General features: G+C 36.3%; 2 protein-coding genes across 3 annotated transcripts in view; both read right to left on the bottom strand.

Annotated features, from left to right (window-relative positions):
* Positions 1-437: 437 nt before the first annotated feature.
* Positions 438-18,661, bottom strand: LOC306858374 (tetraspanin-9; the record flags this gene model as incomplete). Of its 2 annotated transcripts, XM_079398885.1 has the most annotated exons (8): positions 438-1,077; positions 1,173-1,256; positions 1,864-1,995; positions 2,226-2,327; positions 2,565-2,639; positions 4,804-4,995; positions 10,530-10,609; positions 18,380-18,661. In XM_079398885.1, the coding sequence occupies 7 exons, from the start codon at positions 10,590-10,592 to the stop codon at positions 1,006-1,008; spliced, it is 720 nt and encodes a 239-aa protein (XP_079255011.1). In that variant the 3' UTR covers positions 438-1,005. The 2 variants fall into 2 exon arrangements, with proteins under 2 accessions (XP_079255011.1, XP_079255010.1); XM_079398884.1 differs by lacking the exon at positions 18,380-18,661 and having other exon boundaries at positions 467-1,077; positions 10,530-10,883.
* A 759-nt stretch (positions 18,662-19,420) lies between these two features.
* The window catches only part of LOC306858829 (protein-methionine sulfoxide oxidase mical3b-like), a 28,820-nt gene continuing 27,091 nt past the window's right edge, over positions 19,421-21,149 (bottom strand). Inside the window, exons 27-29 of the mRNA XM_079399583.1 lie at positions 20,592-20,691; positions 20,366-20,439; positions 19,421-20,238 (exon numbers count right to left, since the gene is read on the bottom strand). Coding sequence (XP_079255709.1) covers positions 20,054-20,238; positions 20,366-20,439; positions 20,592-20,691 — 359 coding nt within the window. The 3' untranslated portion in view covers positions 19,421-20,053. The remainder of the gene's footprint in view (positions 20,239-20,365; positions 20,440-20,591; positions 20,692-21,149) is intronic.

Below are 21,149 nucleotides of genomic sequence, written 5' to 3'. Positions count from 1 at the left end.
AACCCCAAAGCGAGCAGATGACTAGCCCATACTCTTTCTCATACATGGAACATATAAACACATTCAGACTTCTAACAAATGAAAGCAGGGGAGAATGGGGTAACCTGTGACACTTTTCAAATAAGAAATTGACTAAAATACCTTAACATAATCAGAACATTTGAAGCCTAAAATTAGAAAATAATTTATGTGTATATTTATGTCATTTACTTATAAAATATTTAACATTTATATATATATATATAATTTTAAATATTTTCAAATTAAAATATATTTTTAATATATATATATATTTTTTATAATTTTATATATTTTCACATATATATTCATTTTATATTTTATATAATTAAAAACAATTAGAGCCTTTCTGTATATCTGATAATCTGACAACAATTGTGTTTTTGGTAGATTAAGGAGGTGACACATCTTACTCCACTCTCCCTAACACTGAAGTCATCAATCAGATAAAAGATTGTTTGTGTTTAATTGTACAGTACATTTATGTGAATGTGAAATATATACAGCATGCGATTGATATATTACATCAGCAAAGGGAACTGCGTCTACATGTACACAAGTGTCCAATAAAGAAATAGTGAATGTATCCTTTTATGAGCATTGCAGATCTCCAAAATCTGATTTTACATCATGTGGGCATTTTTTTTTTTTCAGATCATATGCTAACGGACTCTTTCCAAAACTGTTTGGCTTAACGGCTGCAAACATCCATAATTTCTTCTCACAATGCATTCCCTTCATTAGTTTTCATCTTACGGTTGCTGTTAAACCTTAGGCCAAAAAAAATAAAAAAATTAGCCACTCAGCAGCCGAGCAAAAATATCTACATTCTGTTCTACATAATTAAATCTGATAGACTCAAAAAGAAAAAACATAGCTTCATTTTCACTGGTAATAGTTTGTGATGGCATGTAGCGAGGCTTGAAATAATACAATAGGTGCTCAAAGAGATTGTTTTTTTTTTTGTCGTGTAACACTGGGTTTCCTCTAGGCATCATACTTCTTTCCCGCTCTGTGGATTTGCTGGTACAAGGTCATGGAGAATGCCATCCCAAGCAGCTGCAGAATAGAGAAAATGATGTGGATATGACATCATTGGAGGCAAAACTGTTTTCCACAACATTCCAGGATGAGTGTAACTGTAATGTTTGTACCTGTAAGACCAGCACACACATCGCGATGGTTCCGAGCAAATGTTTGTTGTCGTTCAGCCATTCCTCAACTTTCTCATAGCAACCCTGAGAGTGAGAAAGAAGAAGTGTGGAGTAACATTATGAGTAATGCTGGGGAGGCTATTTTGAAACTGTTTATAAATTCTGAAACTTTACAATGTGCACCACATTCAGAATTTAAAGTAGCTAAACTATAGTCACACTATCTTTTAAGTAGTTATCTACAGTACAAGCAAGTAGCTAACTACATTAAAGCTATTTAAGCAGGAAATATAGTTACATTATTAAACTGGATGATCACAGAAGTATTTATGTCTATATATATATATATATCTCAATTAGGGTGACTTGGCCCAGTAAATTTCTAAATTACTTACAACTTACAATTACAATTTGTTTGATTGCTGGAAATGAGTGTAGCTGGTCTGAATTTTTGCAATGCAATGTAATGCAATAAAATCTAATCTAATCTAATCTAATAAATATAATTATAGTAACACCAAAGAGACTAATCATAATATAATATTATATTATATAATTATACCAAATAAACTAATCATAATAAAATACAAATAAAATAATAAAATAAAACAAAAGCAAAGAAAATATTAAAATAAAATACATTTAAATGAGAGACCATGAAAATGAAATAAAATAAAATATCCAGCTGTACCTGTGACCAGAAGACGTTAGTGGTGTTGCGACCACACTCTCTGTAGTGTTCCTGGCAGCATCTGTCTGGAACAGTTTTCTCCTGCAGGGCATCATGCCAGTCTGTGTGCCCAGTTACACCACAACACTGCCACTGAGAGACAGAGTTAATATTCAGATTCATCATTTACACACCGAGCAAAGAAAATTTCTGCAGACGCCTGCATATTGTTCAATTCTGGAGGGCTTTATGAGTTATCATCCATAATTATGTGGAGAGCAGCTGCGGATAAGATGTAGCCCAATCAACTAGCTGAACTCACAGTGACCCGCCATTGCTGTCACTGATGACCGTATATCACACCTGCACTGATCCACACACACCTCTGCTTGGATAATGTTCCAGGCGTTGCGGAGGCCGATGTTATTGTCCGTGTTGTAGAGTCTCAGGCCGTCTTTCAGATCCTGCTGAGCGTTCTCGCTCACCTGCAGAAAAATTTAAAGTCACATGAAGCATTTGTAATCCGAATATGAGTTACAGAGTCGATTTTTGGACATGAAGAAAACTTTAAGAATACTGAGAGAGTAAACCAGAAGAGCAGGTGTGTGGGCTGTTGTTGTCAGGATTCGAGTGGGTAATGAAAGTCTGTGTGCGTCTGTGTTTGTGTGCGTGTAATAGATAGATTGAGGGGGTGTGTGTGATGCTCGTTGTTCATACTGTACCTTGTCCGTGTACACGAAGAAAAGGATGAGCAAAATCATCTCTGCCAGCAGAATAATCAACAGAACAATGAAGAACTACAAGAAAAAAGACAGTAAACTATTTATACCCAACAATACTGACTTTAAAAAATTATCCCCTCCCTCAATCAATCAATCCATACATAAAAATAATAAAATAAAAACAACCAAGTGTTGCCCAAAGACTGACAGAGACAAGGCATGTTTTTGCACTATTCATGACAAAGGAAGCTGTCTGAATGTGTAAATGAGGATGCTTTTGAAAGCTGTGCAGCCTCTCTCTGCACTCCTACACTCTCCATCAATGCGCTATGAAAGCGCTACGAAAACCCCTGAAGTTGTACGGCATATTGTGAATCATTTACATCAGGTACACATCGGTCTGCCAACTAGTTGATTACTCTAATGGAGAACTAGTATAAGTGCTCTATTATACAGACATACTCATTTACATCTTTACATATAATTTACATTAAATGTATGAAAAAACAGCTTGTTTAATTGCTTTTAACTATATGTTTAAAGGGATGGTTCACCTAAAAATGAAAATTCTGTCATTGATTACTCACCCTCATGCCATTTCAAACCTGTAAGACCTTTGTTCAAGATATTGTTGATGAAATCCGAGAGTTTTCTGATCCTGCATAGACAGCAAGAGAACTGCCACGTTCAAGGCCTAGAAAGGTAGTAAAGCCATTGTTAAAATAATCCATGTGACATCAGTGGTTCAACCATAATTTTATGAAGCTACAAGAATACTTTTTGTGTGCAAAGAAAACAAAAATAATGATTTTATTCAAATATTTTGTTTTCTTTGCACACAAAAGTATTCTCGTAGTTTCATAAAATTACGGTTGAACCACTGATGTCACGTGGACAATTTTAACGATGTCCTTACTAACTTTTTGGGTCTGGGACCATTTGAGTTACATTGCTGTCTATGCAGGGTCATAAAGCTCTCAGATTTCATCAAAAATATCTTCATTTGTGTTCTGAAGATGAACGAAGGTCTTATGGGTTTGGAATGAGACAAGGTAATTAATGACAGTAATTAATGACAGAATTTTCATTTTTGGGTGAACTATCCCTTTAAACCTGTATTTTTAAAGCCCTGGGAAATGTGAATGTTTTGTAAGTAATTATGAATGAAGGTGAGCACTGCTTTTAAATCTTTGTTAAATAATAAAAAAAAAGATCAGAGCAACACCCAAACTACAGTGCCTATACAGAAACAACATGGCATATTTATCAGAAACTAGATTTTGGGAGAGAACTGCACAGGGTTCAGAAATGGACGAAAAGCTAATAATGAATGAAATCATAAAAAATTTAAAATAAAGCACATCATAAAATGTGACCAATAACTGAAATCAGAGAATCAACATAAGAATATGTTGTTGAACTACTGAAATATTAACTTAAAATTTCAGGGGGTACTTAAGTAATTATTTTATGTCAAAGAGGTTTGGCTGACTAAAAAAGTGTTTGTGACTCCCTCAACTATTTTAATTAATTAATTTATTTTTAAATTTATTTATTTAATAGGGACAATGCATGTTAATGGACATTTGTAGTGATAAAAAAATGTAAACAGGCCGGATTATAGCAGTATTGCTAATTTATACACAAAAACACAAACTTAAATACACATACAACAGTACATACAAACTAATATCCCAACACATTTTTAAATTTCTAAGTAAAATGTTTACACAACTGATTTGTCATAAGCCAATTTTTTAAATGATCTTTGAAAGTATGATAATTAGAACATTGTCTTATCGACTACGGTAGGCTATTCCAATATTTGCTCCCGATTACAGATGATACTTTCTGTCCAAAAGACATGGGCCTATACGGCACCTCACAGTCCCCTCTAATAATAGACTTAGTACCAATACTACAATCTATCTATTAAATATTCATATGCTTTGTAGCATAACGGAAAGCATAACTTTCATTTCAGCGCCTGAGAAGATCAGTTAAAAATGCAGCGGCAGCTGAAGTGATGAAGTATTAAGTTTTTTTGTAGTTTACTTTTGGAAGACAACCAGAGAGGATTGTTTTAAATTATAACATGCATAATTCAGAAAGAATTTGAAAATGTGAAATCTCAAAACCTGACAACCCAGGATTACACTAACCCAGGTTTAAAATAACCCTAGATTAACAATACATTCCTTATGCAGTGTGCATGGTGGGAGTTTAGGTGTCAACTTACACTCAGCAACAGGCACTTGTTCTCCTTGATGGCACCGAGGCAACCAAGAAAGCCTGTTACCATGACGACGGAGCCCAAGGTAATGACCAGATTGGCGGCTGAGAGGGAGGGGAAGGAGGGGGAGAAGGTGGCAAAACTGCCCTGAGAAACGGACAGCCATATGCCCACACCTAACAACCCGCAGCCCGACAACTGAGGAGAGACAGACAGCGGAGAGCTTTTCACGTTAATAAACACACAAAGTCATTCATTATGGATCAAACATGCATAAACATTTGGTTCGACAGTGTTTCTTCAGGCTTTTAGGTGTCCCAAAGTGTAAAACTGACTCTTCAGTTTCATTCACTGAAGTCAGTAGGTCTCAGGAGGACCTGAGAGGCACTTTCTGAACTCAAGTTCACTTAAGGTAAGGTGTACTTACCGTTTCAGGACTGAGGTGGGTATGTGTGCGCATGCCTGGCCAACAAAACGAGACCTGTGTCAGCTCTCCCTGCTGTGAGAGCAATATAAATGCTAATGGGTCCGCAATATAGGTTGTTGTTGAGTACTGAAGTGTGAATTTTGTGTGTGTCTAGATCGTAGGAAAGTAGAAGGTGTGCTTGTTGGGGAGAAACTCTTGTAATTTCATGCTCAGGTAACCGAAATGTAAAAGTAGTCCAGTCTGCTAAAAGCCAGGCAAAAGGAAAAAGTTAGCAGACACACCTGGACCAGCTCCAAACAGAAAACCAGAATTTGCTGTATTTATGGCACGAGATGGTACATGTGTACCTGCATAATTATATTTTATACAATAAATGTCAAAATGCTTTCATTGTTTTATCCCAATTTATGACTACTTAAAATTATTTCCATGTTAAGGCTGATGACCAATAAATATCTGATGTTACTATTATACAAGAGATCTGATCTGATCATCATCCAGTCTGTCTGGAATGACATGAAGAAACAGAACAAACTGAGACCAACTAAATCCAGAAGAACTGTGGCAACTTCTTCAAGATGCTTCAAGAAACCTACTGTTAAAGGTTTTAGGCACTTGTATAAAAATACTGTATAATGAGGATACTGTCAAAAATAAAATTAAATAAAAACAACAATAATAATAAAATAATAATATATGTGTGTGTGTGTGTTTTAATCATTATAATGCAATATGAAAAATGGATATTCTTGCAGTGTTCTTAAAGATTAAATATGTATAAATATGAATGATATGAATATATAAGTAAAATATATTACAAAATATTTTTAAGGTCTTTAAATGAAAAATTTAGCAGGGCAAGATGTTCTCTGTTAATCCTTCCTCACATAACCTGTGCCATTGCGAGATATGCCCTACAGTGCAGCGGTCTGGCTCCCCACACACTCTTCTTTTGAGTGTAACTGAAGGTGAAAAGCTGTGTCATTCAGTTCCCTCGAGAAAATACCCAGCATGCACTCTGAGAATCACTGAGAACCACGAAGAATCTGAAATGAGACAGAACCCTTATGCTCGGAAAATGATGAGTACGAAAAATAAGAGATAAAACAGGTGTGTGTGTGTGTGTGTGTGAGAGAGAGAGAGAGAGAGAGAGAAGCAGCAGAGCAAGTCAGAAAAATAGGTTAAAGATGCTGAAAACTTTAAAAGCCATGAAAATAAAAAGTATGGCACAGTAATCAGAAAGTCTGCGAGAAAATAATTAGGGAGCAGATGCAAGCATGAAAAATAAGCCAAAGAGCACACAAACTAGAAAATAACAGAATAAAACATAAACAGGAAGAGCACAGAGTAAGACTATTCTGTCCACAGGAGCAGACAGTTTTTAACCTAAATTTTAGTATTCATGACGCACTACCAGAATGAAGACACACAAACAAATTGAATTCAATCTATTCTCTCTGCCTTTGGAAAATCCTACATAATGGGTTTGTTCTTAATCTAATCCTGCATTTCAAATTGGGGGACTATTCGTTCGAGAGGTTTTCTTTACAGTGCACTGCATTTCAAAAACACAGACTGAGGCAGGCATTTACTAGATAAATGGTCCGAAGTAGCAGCAATCGACACAATCAAGGTGCGTGAAGAGGAGACTGAGGAAAGGACTGAGGAGAAGCAGGGAAATAGGGTCAGGATGGAAAGCAAAGAACTGGGCTAAAAAAGACCAAGGACCAAGGTCCGGACAGGACAGGACAGGACAAGGAAAGGAAAGGATTTAATATGGGAAAAAGGAAAGGAAAAAGCTAAAATAATGGAACTGGCCCAGGAAAGAAAAGATATTAAATGTAAACACATGGAAACAAACGACAAGAATGGGGTATGAAAAGAAGTAATAGAAAGAGAAGAAATTATCTAAAAAAAGACAAGGAAGAAAATGGGCGAAATGGAAAAGAAAAGGATGACAGGCAGGAAATGAAAAAAAAAGGAATAACAGGAAAAGGGATAGCAAAAGAAATTAAAAAGGAAATCAATAGAAAATTACAGGGAAAAGAAAAGTAATTAAAAAGATGGAAACAAGGAAATATGAAAGGACAAAGGACAAGAAAAGGAATTCACAGAAAAGAAAGGAATAGTAAAAAACATGAAAAAGGAAATAAAAGGATAATGGAGAAATGAAAGAAAGGAAATGGAAAAAGACAGTACTAAGGATAACAAAGAAAATTAAAGAGGAAAGGAACAAAATAAATCAATAGAAAATGACAGGAAAAGAAAAATGGACATGAAAGAAAGGAGCGTAACACTAAAGGGCAGGAAAATTTGAATGGAAAGAAAATTAAATGACAAAGGAAAGGAACAGGATAAGAAATGAAAGGAAAATGACAGAAAAAATTTAAAAGTTAAAGGACAGGAAAAAAGCAAAACAAAAGAAAGACCTTTTTACTAAATGTAGGCAGCATCAATGAATAAGTATTAGAAATAACATACCAGAAGAGCTAGAAAAGTTGAGTCAGTCTTTCATATTAATACCAGATCCCACATGCAAAACTGACCTCACACCCACTAATGAGAGTACTGTGTTTGTGACCTTGTGCAGAGTGAAGTGAGTCTGGCCTTAACTTTCTGACTCATGTATTAAACATGGAGCTGAGAGCCATCAGGCTCAGTAATGTCAAGCACATGAAATATAGATTACCAGCGTCCTAAAACACCTCTTCAACTCCACTCAGAAACATCATTACCTCCCCATTTACATTCCATATAAAAATATAATAAAAATGCACACAATACATCAACTGTCTCTCACATAAGCAGCGAGATCAACGGTTTTTGTATTATGTTCTGAAAAAACTTTATTGAACGCCTCTGTAAACCTTGTAATTCAAAACAGAAATGTAATTTATCTTCAATGGAAAACTGAACTCTGGAATTAAATTCCAGTGAAGCAAAAGAAAACCACACTACCGCTTTGACAACCATTCCATCTCAAGGTAATTCTATATAAAGCTTTCAAATTACTTTTATCTTTCTTTTATTCCCTCTCCGCCCCGCTGTGTACAGTGTAAAATCTTCAGGCATTTGCAATCTTCACATAATGTCCTTATTCTTTTATGTTCCCTTATCCATCATTATATGGGTGTATATGTGGGGGTGTGTGCAGTGAGAGATTTTAGATCAGTCGGGAGTTTTTTCTCAAGTTTCCTGCTTGAGATTTGGTGCTTCCGTCATTAAACTGGCTCAGAATCAAACAAACAACAACACTCATAGCAGATCAAACGAGCAAAATCTCACAACTGAAAGAACCGTAATCTGACAAACAGACTTCCTGTTGCAGATACACAACAACAACAACATAGACACAGATGACTGAAAGTTAAACTGGAGGCCTATAATAGATGCTAGAATTAAAAGGGGGGGGGGGGGGGGATTTGTTTGAGTGCTCTAGATGAATATGTATTACTGCCTTTGATCTAAGAGCATTAAACACCTCATGATGAACCTACTTCTAGCCTCTCACTGCAGCACACACATGCGTGACATGTTCACAAACATTGACTGTGGAATCAATTTTCACCAAAATATTACCAGGAGCGTCATACCCATTCAGACTGATTTCTGAGTTAAGTGGATTTTGAATGTACAATTTATATTTGAAAATTAAAGATAGAAAGTGTAACTGGAATATCCTATACGTTTTGAGGCATACATTTCCATGCATGAGTTTCCAGTTGTTTATGATTTTTTTGGCATCCGTTTTATACTGACTGCATTCACAACTACCAGTTTCTAGCCACTGATGTATTTTACAGCTGAACAATACTAGAAAAATATTTCTCTAGCAATTTCCATTTTTTAATATTTAATAAATAGCCCTATCTATGATTTTTTTTTTGTAGGCTAAAACTGCTATTTTTATTTTATTTGATAATTTCATTATTGTGGGTCCCTGCTGCGTTCAGCATGGGAAAATGAACATATAGTATATGCAGAAAACACAAACACCAAGTATCTTATTATCTCACACTGCATGCATCTGACAATCAACCACATGAAAATCCAACTGTTAAAAAAAGTTATCTGAAAAATACACCCTGTAGATATAGATGAATTTGTTTCTTCATTGAAACAGATTACAATGAAGAAATGTATCATTACATCACTTGCCCTGTAGTGAATGGGTGCCATCAAAATGAGAGTCCAAATAAATAAATAAATATCATCACAATAACCCACAAGTAATCCTTTCCTGTTTTGTCCTCACTTCAAAATCCACCAACATATTTGTTTAGAGCTGTTTTGACCTTTTTTCACTCATAAACAGTGCTTGACCTCTATTTCTCTCTTGATTCTGACAAGAACATTTTAACTGGAAAAAGAACAATGGATAAAGTTAGTGGTTAAAAGTTAAAACATCTTAATGATGGATTTGTTTCTTACAAACACATCTTTTCACTTCACAAGATGTTAATTGATGGACTGGAATTGTGTGGATTACTTGTTGATTATTGTGATGTTTTTATCAACTGTTTGGACTCTCATTCTGACGGCACCCATTCACTGCAGACTGCAGAGGATAAGTTGGTGAATATGGTCTACATTCTACATTTCTCTAAATCTTTTCAGATACAGGAACAAAATCATCGACATCTTGGATGTCCAGAGAGTGAGTAAATTTTAAGCAAATTTTCATTTTTGGGTGAACTATTCGTAGGGGTGCCGCTACGGATTCTGGGCCCCCTGGACAGGATATTCACTCGTGCCCCCCTGCGTTACGGGGATGGAGGGAGGTTTATTTTTTTGGTGTCCCCCTCCGCACAGATCGTGTTTCGCGTTCCATTCAGAAAATCGCGTTCTGGGGGAATCCACCTCGGTAGAGATGGCCCAATCCACAACCCCAACTCCAACCCCCCCGTCCACCCATCGTCGGGCCATTAGAATCGTCCTACCTTCCCCCCCTTACGGCGCCCCTGACTATTCCTTTAACTCTTTAGAGTTGCTATTTAGGATTATGGATTCACATAATTCTTCAACCCCACATTTGAACAATAATAATAGCGATGCTCACCTTAGTGTACATCGCTAATGATCTGCCCCAAACTCACATGGCTGAGCCAGAAACAAACATTGTTAAACTATTAAAACAAACAGCGCATTGTTTTCAAAACCCCACAGAGACACCATACTCACTTTTTGGGGAAATCATTGTACAAACAGCTTACTTACAGCACTCTCTGAGCATTAAACTTTGACAAGAGAAGGCATTTTGACAACAAGTAAGTGTGGATAATTCATGGTGTACTTTAATACTCACCCAGAACAGCAGGTTGAAGAGGAACATCATGTATTTGACACAGCACAGGCATCCACGAGCCATCTTCAGCTTCTCGAACTCTAGGAGCAACACAAATGACAGGTCCAGGTAAAACACAACGTACTTCCCACCGGCAGACACGCGCTTATCCTGAGGCTTCCCTCCAGGCGGGACAGCGACCACGGCACCGTCACTCTGTGCCGTTTGATCTTTGACATTTGACCCCCGGGAGCCGTAGAAGGCTCCCACAGCCAGTCGGTGACCCCGACGGGCCGCCCGGGTGAATTCTGACTCTGTGCTGTCCAATGAGGGGCTCCGCTGGACCTCGGATTCGTGGCTCTCACACTTCTGCATCATCGGATGAAGGCCAAGCGGAGGGCATGTTTCACACACACACACACTCACACACACTGCAACTTAACACACATGTCCAAAGCTGCCATTTGAAAGGAGGTCACAGATGTCTAATGAGAGGGTTTTCTCAAGGTCGTAATTCCTTTGCATTGAGAACGCCTTTCTCCTGGTTCTTCCTATTTGTCTTTTCCCCCTTTACGCTGTTCCTATTGTGCATGCAGGAAAGCGGAGCATGTGCTTTCAACTTTCCCCGCTCTCGCTCGATTGCACTCTTTCATTGCTCTGCATCGGCATGATTCGCTTTGCTGTATATACCACTTTTTTCTCCGCACGCTCTTGCTTCCCTGCAGTGCTATTATTAGAGATCTCCTCTCCTGGCTCTTCCCATCCCAACTAGTGCTCCGTCCCTCTCTCTGCATCCTCCTATACCTTCATTCGTTCATCCCTCTCTCTCCCTCTCGCTCTCTCTCTCTCTCTCTCTGGCTCCTCCTCCTGCACTTCGGCCAATCTGTTTGCAGGTCAATGGATGCGTTATCTCCCTTCCCATGTACATTTGAAAGTATCAGTAGCCAAGCGGGAAAATGAAAGCTGACTGAGGGAATAAATAAAATCCTAGCATATGTATGAACAACATTTTACAAGAATTTAATAAATTCTTGTAAAGAGAATTCTTGTACAGGAGAAGCAGTGCAGAATATCTGTTCACAGGTACTTAACGCATCCTCAGTCAGGAACAGCACTCATTTATTATACATACAGAGAAGAGAGGACAGAGAGGATTGCAAGATATCTGATGGAGAGAAAGAGAGTTCATTGTTTCCTATTCTGTTAACCAAAGCCTTGTTGAATGTGTATTTTAGTACAGTTTCAGTTCAGAGTATGGGCATATATTGGTGCTGATTATGTAAATCATGCCAGAGAAGTGCTATATCTGGAGAACTTTTAGAAAATTCTTCAAGATATGTCCATTCAGTAAGTACTAGTTTGAGAAGTGCTAAAAATGTTTTATTGTAGTTATATAATTATTATAATTCAAAATTTTGGGGCCATAGGATTTTTAATGTTTTTGAAAGTCTCTTATGCTCTTCAAGGCTGCCTTTATTTGATCAAAAATACAGCAGAAAAACTAATACTGTGAAATATTATTACAATGTAAAGTAACTGTTTACTATTTGAATGCATTTTAAAATGCAGTTTATTCCTGTGATGCAAAGCAGAATTTGCAGCTTTATTACTCTAGTCTTTAGTGTCACATGATCCTTCAGAAATCATTCTAATATGCTGATTTGATAAATCAAGTATGTCTTATCCCTGCGATATTGTCTGTGTGTACATGCCATCTCGCTTAATCAGAGTGATTTTGCAGAGAGATGCAGTGCCAATGTTTCCAGGTCATTTCTCTGTTGTCATGCCACATAAGTGTAAAGAGTGCATCTGATTTGTTGTTGTTTTTTTGGTGTTGGTGCTCGTCACGATCTTTCAACACATTTACATGTTAAAACACACTTCAGACAAAAAACATGCATTTGCTTTCATACTGGGTGAGAATTTGGTCTGTGCTGGTGATTTTTTTATGATAGACAGATAAATAACATAACTTCTGTACAAGGAGTATTTTTTATTTTTTTAACCAACCAACCAGCTACCAAAAACCTATCAAAAGTAACTGCTTAGCAATGTCATAGAAACAACCTTAAACAGCATCAAATTAATAAATCAAATTCAGCTTTGTGGAGTTTAAAGCTTTCATTTCAATCTATCTAAACCAATGTCACATTCAATAAGAGTCCTTTTTGTTGCTAGTAATCCTGATTTAACCACTGGCAAGGATGCTTACTGACCTCTAATGTGAGCTGCAGTGAAGTGTGGATGAGACAGCTTGGAAAACAGACTGATACTAGGTCTAATTTAAGCACATACAGTACAGTTCGTTCAACAGATTGTACTGTCTCAGGGTGCTATGTCACATTTCATTTACACAATCCATGTTTCCAGACTTCTCTACCACTAGAATGTTCTGGGAAGACATACTTTCAATGTTGCATCAGCTGAATGATTGACACCCTAGTACGCAATAGTATAACAGACAGACAGATTGTACATCTATACCTCACAGCTGTTTTTTTAATAACAACTAAGATTTATGCAAATTTTGTGAAATCTATACCGCCGGGTATAGTTTGGAAATGAATAATGAATATTTTATTTTATTCTAAAATGCAAAAAAGGTTTATTTTATTCTTAGCCTGAAGCATTATAATTTGGTTAATATAAAAGCAATAAAAATCATTGTATGTATCTATTTATGTAACTAAACATGCATATGTGTGTTTGGGGGATATTTCTGTAGAGATCCTCCAGTGACTTTTTTTATTTTTTTAGTAATAATTCTTTCCCTCCTGTACTCTTTCCACTCTAATTAAATGGCATTGTGATCTTGTGTAACTCAGTGTGTGTGTGTGTGCGTGTGTGTGTGTGTGTGTGTGTTATATGGTGCTGCTGTATATTTTACCCTGCGGTGGCTTTGTGAGATCTGATGTTCTCAGGAAACTCATTAGACAGGATTTATTAACTGAACAGTGTTTATTTTGCTCCAAGGGTGGACAATTCTTTCCCACAGCTGCACGCACATGCAGCAAATTTATATACCTATACTTCTGAGGACCTCCCATAAATGTATATTGTTCCTCAGTTTTTAATTTGCTTATATTGGCACTGAAGGATTTTCCTCAGAAGTCAAATAGACTTTTATCATACACTTTGATCAAACATTTAAAATCACTGAGAAGAGTTTATGCTAAATTCTTTTTATTACACACAATTTTGTAATTTTGGGATACTGCAAAACAAGTACACTACAACATGCTTTTGGCAAACTATTTGCTAAAATTAAACTCCTGATTCTGTTCTCCGGATCTTGCGGGAACAGCACATGTAGTACTACACATCAAGTGTCAGGCACATGTAACACTCCTGGGATACTCTTCTGGAATATTTTATTGTCTTGTGCATCTCACGTGGCTTCTGTCTGAGTGCCTCAATAGAGAATAACAGGAGAAGCAGTGCAGAATATCTGTTCACAGGTACTTAACACATCCTCAGTCAGGAACAGCACTCATTTATTATACATACAGAGAAGAGAGGACAGAGAGGATTGCAAGATGTCTGATGGAGAGAAAGAGAGAAGGAAAACGACAGAGAGTAACAGATGTGTTCTTAAAGTTCATTGTTTCCTATTAATGTTAACCAAAGCCTTGTTGAATGTGTATTTTTAGTACAGTTTCAGTTCAGAGTATGGGCATATATTGGTGCTGATTATGTAAATCATGAAGTGCTATATCTGGAGAACTTTTTGAAAATTCTTCAAGAGAATATTCAGTAAGTATTCAAAAATCACACAAGTACTAGTTTAAGAAGTGCTAAAAAAATTTTATTGTAGTTATATAATTATTATATAATAATTTTAATTAAAACTTTTGGGGCCATAGGATTTTTTATGTTTTTGAAAGTCTCTTATGCTCAAGGCTGCATTTATTTGATCAAAAATACAGCAGAAAAACTAATACTGTACTAATACAATAATGTAAAGTAACTGTTTACTATTTGAATGCATTTTAAAATGCAGTTTATTCCTGTGATGCAAAGCAGAATTTGCAGCTTTATTACTCTAGTCTTTAGTGTCACATGATCCTTCAGAAATCATTCTAATATGCTGATTTGATGCCAAAGAAACCTTTCTTAACATTATCAATGCTGAAAACAGCTGTGCTGCTTAATATTGTTGTGGAAGCGTGATTTCCCCCCCAAAATAACAGCATTTATTTGGAATATAATTTTTTTTATAACATTCTAAATGTCTTTATTGTCACATTTGATCAATGTAACATGCCCTTGCTGAATAAAAGTATTAAATTCTTAAACAAAAATTGATTGTTATATTAAAAAAATCTTTAGAATCTTTAATATTGCTCATTAAATTTATAGAATAAATTTGCTTTTTAAAATGTCTTAACTTGGGAGTTCATTTTTTCTAAGTTAGAATTTTAATTGAAATTCATAGATCTTCAAGGTGGTGACAGATTTTTGGACTCCACAGTATGTAGTAAATGCTGCCCAGATGTGTGTTTAAGGAGTATTAATTACACAGACTCTGAAGAAGCACAATCTGCCATCTCGTACAACACTATAATGAACGTCTGCCTGCCAATCTGCTCAGCCCTTCACACACACACACACACTCAGATACGCCTACTCTCTGTCCACTATACTGTACGACAACTTGTGAGACAACAAGCTTTTCGTGTCTTTATAGGAACGTTTCTCATCGTACATGACTGAGGTTTCAAAGAGGCCATTTTGTTCAGCTGGACGCGTCGGCTTGCATGTAAACCGCACTCTTGGGCACTCAAAAGGGATGTATTCCCGAACAGTCTGCCCTATATGTAAATCAACTACCATTAACTCCCCATCCAGGGAATGCTGGTTGACTTGCTGGCAAAAAAAAGCACATTCTAACACTTTCCAGGGAAATGGAAGTTACGTGTTGGAAAAGAAGGAACAAAATTAGTGCTGATTTCATCCTCCAGCAAGCAAAAAGCTATTTTAACCTGCTATATGCTTTTTCATTCTAAGAATCATTAAGAAGCTACAGTCAATAAATGGCATGGAAATACAACTGAAGTCACAAGTATTATAGAAAAGATAATAAACTACACTGTAAAAAAAAAAATGAAGTAGTAAATAAAAATGATTGGAGTATGTTTTACAGGAAAATACTATTTCATTGTTTCTACTTCAAATATTTTTCAGTACTTGTCTAAAAAGTAACCCTTCTACCTTGCATACACAGGTTGAATCACTATTTGCATACCAACTGTGCAATAGTACATAACGCATGCTAGCTTATATTTAAGTCTCAAACCATGTTAAAAACAGCATTTTACAAGTATTAATAATGCATACTATTTCCATGTATGCATACATGCTTTTCGGGCTAATTTTGCCCAAAACCCCCAAAAAAGATTTTATGATGGTTCCTCTGATGTACATTTATATAATTACGCAGCAACGACGTCTGTGATATATTTTTATTATGTAATGTACTACGCACACTCATGTTTTAAACACTTCTTTCAGACATAAAAGCCTTTAAAGCCGATCTCTCAGTACCTTTTACATTAGTAATGAGCTTTTGTATCATTGAAATATCTGTCAACACACATCGCGGCCATGCTAGAGAGTAAAACGTGTAATATTATCCCGAGTCACACTGAATTGAAGACTTATGACTGTATGCAGCATGACTAAATCAACAGCAGAAATAGGAAACAGCCTGTCTGATATTTTTATAACAACTGGCATTTTCATAAGACCCACTGTTTCAAGAAATGGCATTTCTAATACTTCCCTACACATGCATGAATATTAAAGATGCCTTCCATGCAGAAAATTGCATTTTCAAAACAGAAAGAAGGCCTTTGATGAATGAGATTCTAGCTTTAAAAACAGGTGAATTAATTGCCTGTCGAGCATCCGAAACCTGACAAATGTGCATATGTTGTTTTGCTTGTATGTGGAGTTAGATCAAGAGCTACACAAAAGGTACAGTTATTGTAAAAATGCCCTTTGATGCAAACATTCAGCATAGGACGTACTCTTCCTGTGTATGACAGCCTGAGGGCATGTGCCGTCTCAGTCCTTAATTATGTCATTAGCTCTTTTTTCTGTTTGCTATTCAAAAGAGACTGTGCTCTGACCTGCTCTAGCTCACACTTGACGTCTTTTCTCTGTTTTTATAAGACTGTTTAGCATTACTGTGTGACCTCTCTGGAGGGTTGAAGAATTTTGGGATGCACTGCCCTCTAGTGTTATTAAAATGTGACCCTGGACCACAAAACCAGTCATAAGTAGCACTGGTATATTCGTAGCAAAAGCCAGCAATAGATTGTATGGGTCAATATTATTGATTTTTCTTTTATGCCAAAAATCATTAGGATATTAAGTAAAGATTATCGTAATTTCCTACTGTAAGAAACTTTTAATGGAAGATCGTAAATTTCCTACTGTAAATATATCAAAACTTAATTTTTTATTAGTAATATGCATTGTTAAGAACTTCATTTGGACAACTTTAAAGGCGATTTTCTCAATATTATTCTCAATATTATATATTTTTTGCACCCTCAGATTCCAGATTTTCAAACAGTTGTATCTCGGCCAAATACTGTCATATCCTAACAAACCATACATCAATGAAAAGCTGAATGTATACATCTCAGTTTCAAAGAACTGACCCTTATGACTGAGCAAATAGAATGTGCTATCTCTACTGTCTGGCTGTGGATGAGACTTGGGCAGACTTATTTGCATACTGAAGTGGTAAAGTAGGCTTTGTAAAGAAGAGAGACTTAACCTACTTTCAGAGCGATGAGAGGTAATTGATGAGATACACTGAGTTCCAATACTGAGAAAAATGTATTTCTCTTAAAATTATATTTTTTCTAGATCTTCAAATTTAAAGTGACATAAAAAGCTGACTAGTTCTCCAAATATATGATATATATGACTTTAGTCTCCCCAACCTCTTGTTTTAAAAAAATAATAGTAAATACTAATATTAAAAGAAGAATATTTAAACAAAATAAAACAATGAAAGAAGAGTTTGAGTTTACATGTATGTGTGTGTATAATATTACATACAACATTCATTATCATAATCACTGCATTAAAAATTAACCAAAGATGAAAACAACTATTGTCCATAACCCCTGCCCCTGTATTTATATGCACAAAAACACAAAAATTAAACATTAAGTTATATTATAATTATGTATGCACCATGTAAACCTGATTGTCATGCAAATATTTAATTATTTTAAGAATATTAAGTTAATATTTTAAAATCGAATGAAAGAGCTGTATTAATTTGATATAATCAGTTCGGATCACGCTGAAATAGAGTTTTTTCAGATTAAAGGCTTAACCAAAACACAGACCTTAACAGACAAATGCTGTGCGTGTAAATATGCTCAGTGTTTCCATGAGTCTGCAGCAGCTGCTTTCAGAGATGCGCTTTTTAGATGCGCCAATTCTGCACATTCCAGTGCAGCGCTGATCTCTCTCTCTCTCACACACACACACACACACACACACACACAAAACACCCTGTCCCTAAACAACTGCTGGAAAGTTTATTGAAAGCTTAAAAAGCCTAGTTTAATTACACTGTAGGCCTTGAACACAGATGCACTCTTTTTACATGAACAGCGTCAAGTCTATCTGCGTAAGTCGCATATCCTTATATTATATTTTTTGTTTAAATACCACATTATAACAGCCAAAAATATACTTTATAACCACTACTGGAAGTATTTAAACATATAAACATACTAGCAACTGATAGACATGAACAGTGCAACAAGCTAAGAGCACATATTTCCATAGTAAACAATATTAAAAATATAGACAAGAATAACACTTTAGACGTTCTTACTCACCTTATTGGAATCACAACTTATGATTTCCGACTTGCTTTCTTCTTCTTTCCGAAGAAATCTCCTCAGTTTCGTTTGCGTTTGTTTATATAGAGGTAACGTTAAAGGCTGTTTTAACTGTGACCAATAGTCGTAAAACGCGTATAAACTATCGGTAAGCAGACTTTTGATTTCATGGTAGTTCAGAAAAAGTTCCGGAGCTCGAAGAAACGGGAATGGCAGTACGTTTTCCCACGAACGGAAACAGTGTAGCAGGAAAGATGGAGAGGCGTGACTTCTTCACTCCCGTTTACGGTCAGAGCGAGAACTGCTGTAAATCCGCAGGAAAACACTGCTGGCGTCATCCAGCAGGGGGCGCGCGTCCACACGCAATCCCACACCAGCGTGATTAATTAACAACATTCGAAAATAACGGGGCTTGTTATTCCTAAATGTAGAAGTGAGTGTGCAAAAGGAGCTTTTTGTCCCTGTGCCTGAAAACTTTATCTCAACAAAGAGCCTGTGAAAAAAGATGCGTGTAGCCTTTGGAAAATGTTGACTGACAGCCTTAAAGATGTCAAACTAATTTTTATATTATATATAGTTAATTTGCAAAAACAGAGGCATTCCAATTAATCTCAATCAAACTGCAGTTGGGAATTGATTAAGTAAAAATAACTAAAAAATACAGCTATGGTAACAAAAATAAATAAACATGATTTTTGAATTTTTTTGCAAATAAGCTCTTCATATATTGTGTAATTAAATTTTTAGTCTAAATACAGTAATTTTGTGAAATTCTGGCATTTTCTGCAAATAAGCATCACAAAAGTGTATATAACCAGGCACATTAAGTTGTATTTTTAATAATAACTGAATAATAATAATTTTGGTAATTACATCAAAATTATGAGATTGTTTTTAGTTTTTATTACTTGTTGAGCATTGTAACTAATGCATTAAAAACGTTACAGGACACCGAAGTGTACCATATTCGTGGTTTTCATACCAAAAAATAAAATAGTAGTCAAACTCCAAATGAAAATGCAACAGTCCTCACATTTTTCTCAAAAGAAAGGTTGTTTAATGCAAATAAATTTTACAGAATAAATATAACAACAATAAAATGTAAAATAAATGATGTGCAAGTACAGTATATTATGAAGACAAAATCAAGATAATTAAAAAAAAAGACATTTCATTCCATAAACGAATGTGAATATATTGAGAATGGACAATCATACATTAAGAAGCCTTATTTTGTATATCTAAGTTTACATGCGTCAGTCTGTACTGTACATTGACAATGTGGTTATATATGCCATTCCATATTCAGCTCTGTTAATTTAAAACATTATGGATCTGGATAAAACTACAGAAGTACCTTAACTTTATCAACAAAGAGAGTAAAATAAAAAGATGTTCCTTTGCATAGTAGCTTAGCAGTCTTAGAGTAGCATTATTTGGCAGCAAGACATTGCCATTCATCCTAATCAGGGCCTGTATTTTGCACCTCAGAGGAATCTTGCTGAATCCCGGGATTCATTATTTAGACACCTATGTAGTTGCACATACAGCCCAGAGTGCAGGTGGACGGGCCGGTTTGGACCGATGAAAACAGCAGCTGCGTATTTTGGTTGCGCAAACAGACACAGAGTAGCCCTTCAAGCAGTATGATGAGATTCGTGCATGTGCGAGTCAGTCCCAGTGCAGACTGAAGCCCTTCGAAAGCATGACGGCCTCCAGGTCACCGTCCTCCTCTTTTTCTCTCACTCGCTGCTCCTCCAGCAAGGCCACCAGCGCATCTCTCTGCTCCACCACATCCAGCATCTCACTCAATATACGCCTCTCCTCTGCCAGCTCATCCTCCCCCTTCAGATCGTCTGAGAGAGAGAGAGAGACAGAGAAAAAGGTGCCGTGAAGCTGTTATTAATTGAAGAACCATTACAAGAGAAAACCACAAAGGATTAAGGGGAAGTTGAACTATTAATATCCTCTGTGTGTACTAACCGTCCACCGCCATGCGCTCTCTCAGCTCTTGCTGCAGTCGACTCTGCCTGTCCTCCAGCTCCAGTTCACGTGCACTGAAGACAAACCACACAGATGAGCACATAGCAAACAATACTAGACCAAACCGAGAAGCAGAACACTTATGTAATACCTGATGCAATCACACAATGCCAGATCAGTCCACTCAGATCAGAGACTATTAAACATTCAAACTGTTGATACTCACAATATCATGAGCTCAGATTCATAGCGCACGAGAGCATTCTTCTCCTGCACCAGCTTAAACCACTGATGCATTAAACTAGGGTCATCTTTTTTTCCCATTCCTATGAGAGAGAGAAGAGGAGGATGGGACACTGGATGGACACTCTATCATGTGAATGAATATGCTTATAAGCAGGGTCCAAATAAACACTTTAAGCACTAAAATGCAAATAAAATTTGGCTTTGGCCCCTCAATATAACATGGTTAAACCATAAGAATGATAGCTTGAAATGTGAATCATGTGAAATTAAAGGCATATATATATATACACATGTATATATATATATATATATTTACATTTACATTTATTCATTTAGCTGACGCTTTTATCCAAAGTGACTTACAATTGCTATATATGTCAGAGGTCGCACGCCTCTGGAGCAACTAGGGGTTAAGTGTCTTGCTCAGGGACACATTTGGTGTCTCACAGTGGATTCGAACCCGGGTCTGTCACACCAAAGGCATGCGTCTTATCCACTGCGCCATCACCACCCACATATATATACAAAATTGCTCTGT

This window comes from Barbus barbus, assembly GCF_936440315.1.
Source record: "Barbus barbus genome assembly, chromosome: 39".
Classification (NCBI taxonomy): domain Eukaryota; kingdom Metazoa; phylum Chordata; class Actinopteri; order Cypriniformes; family Cyprinidae; genus Barbus; species Barbus barbus.
Note: the sequence above shows the minus strand (reverse complement) of the source record. Positions and strands in the feature narration are given on the sequence as shown.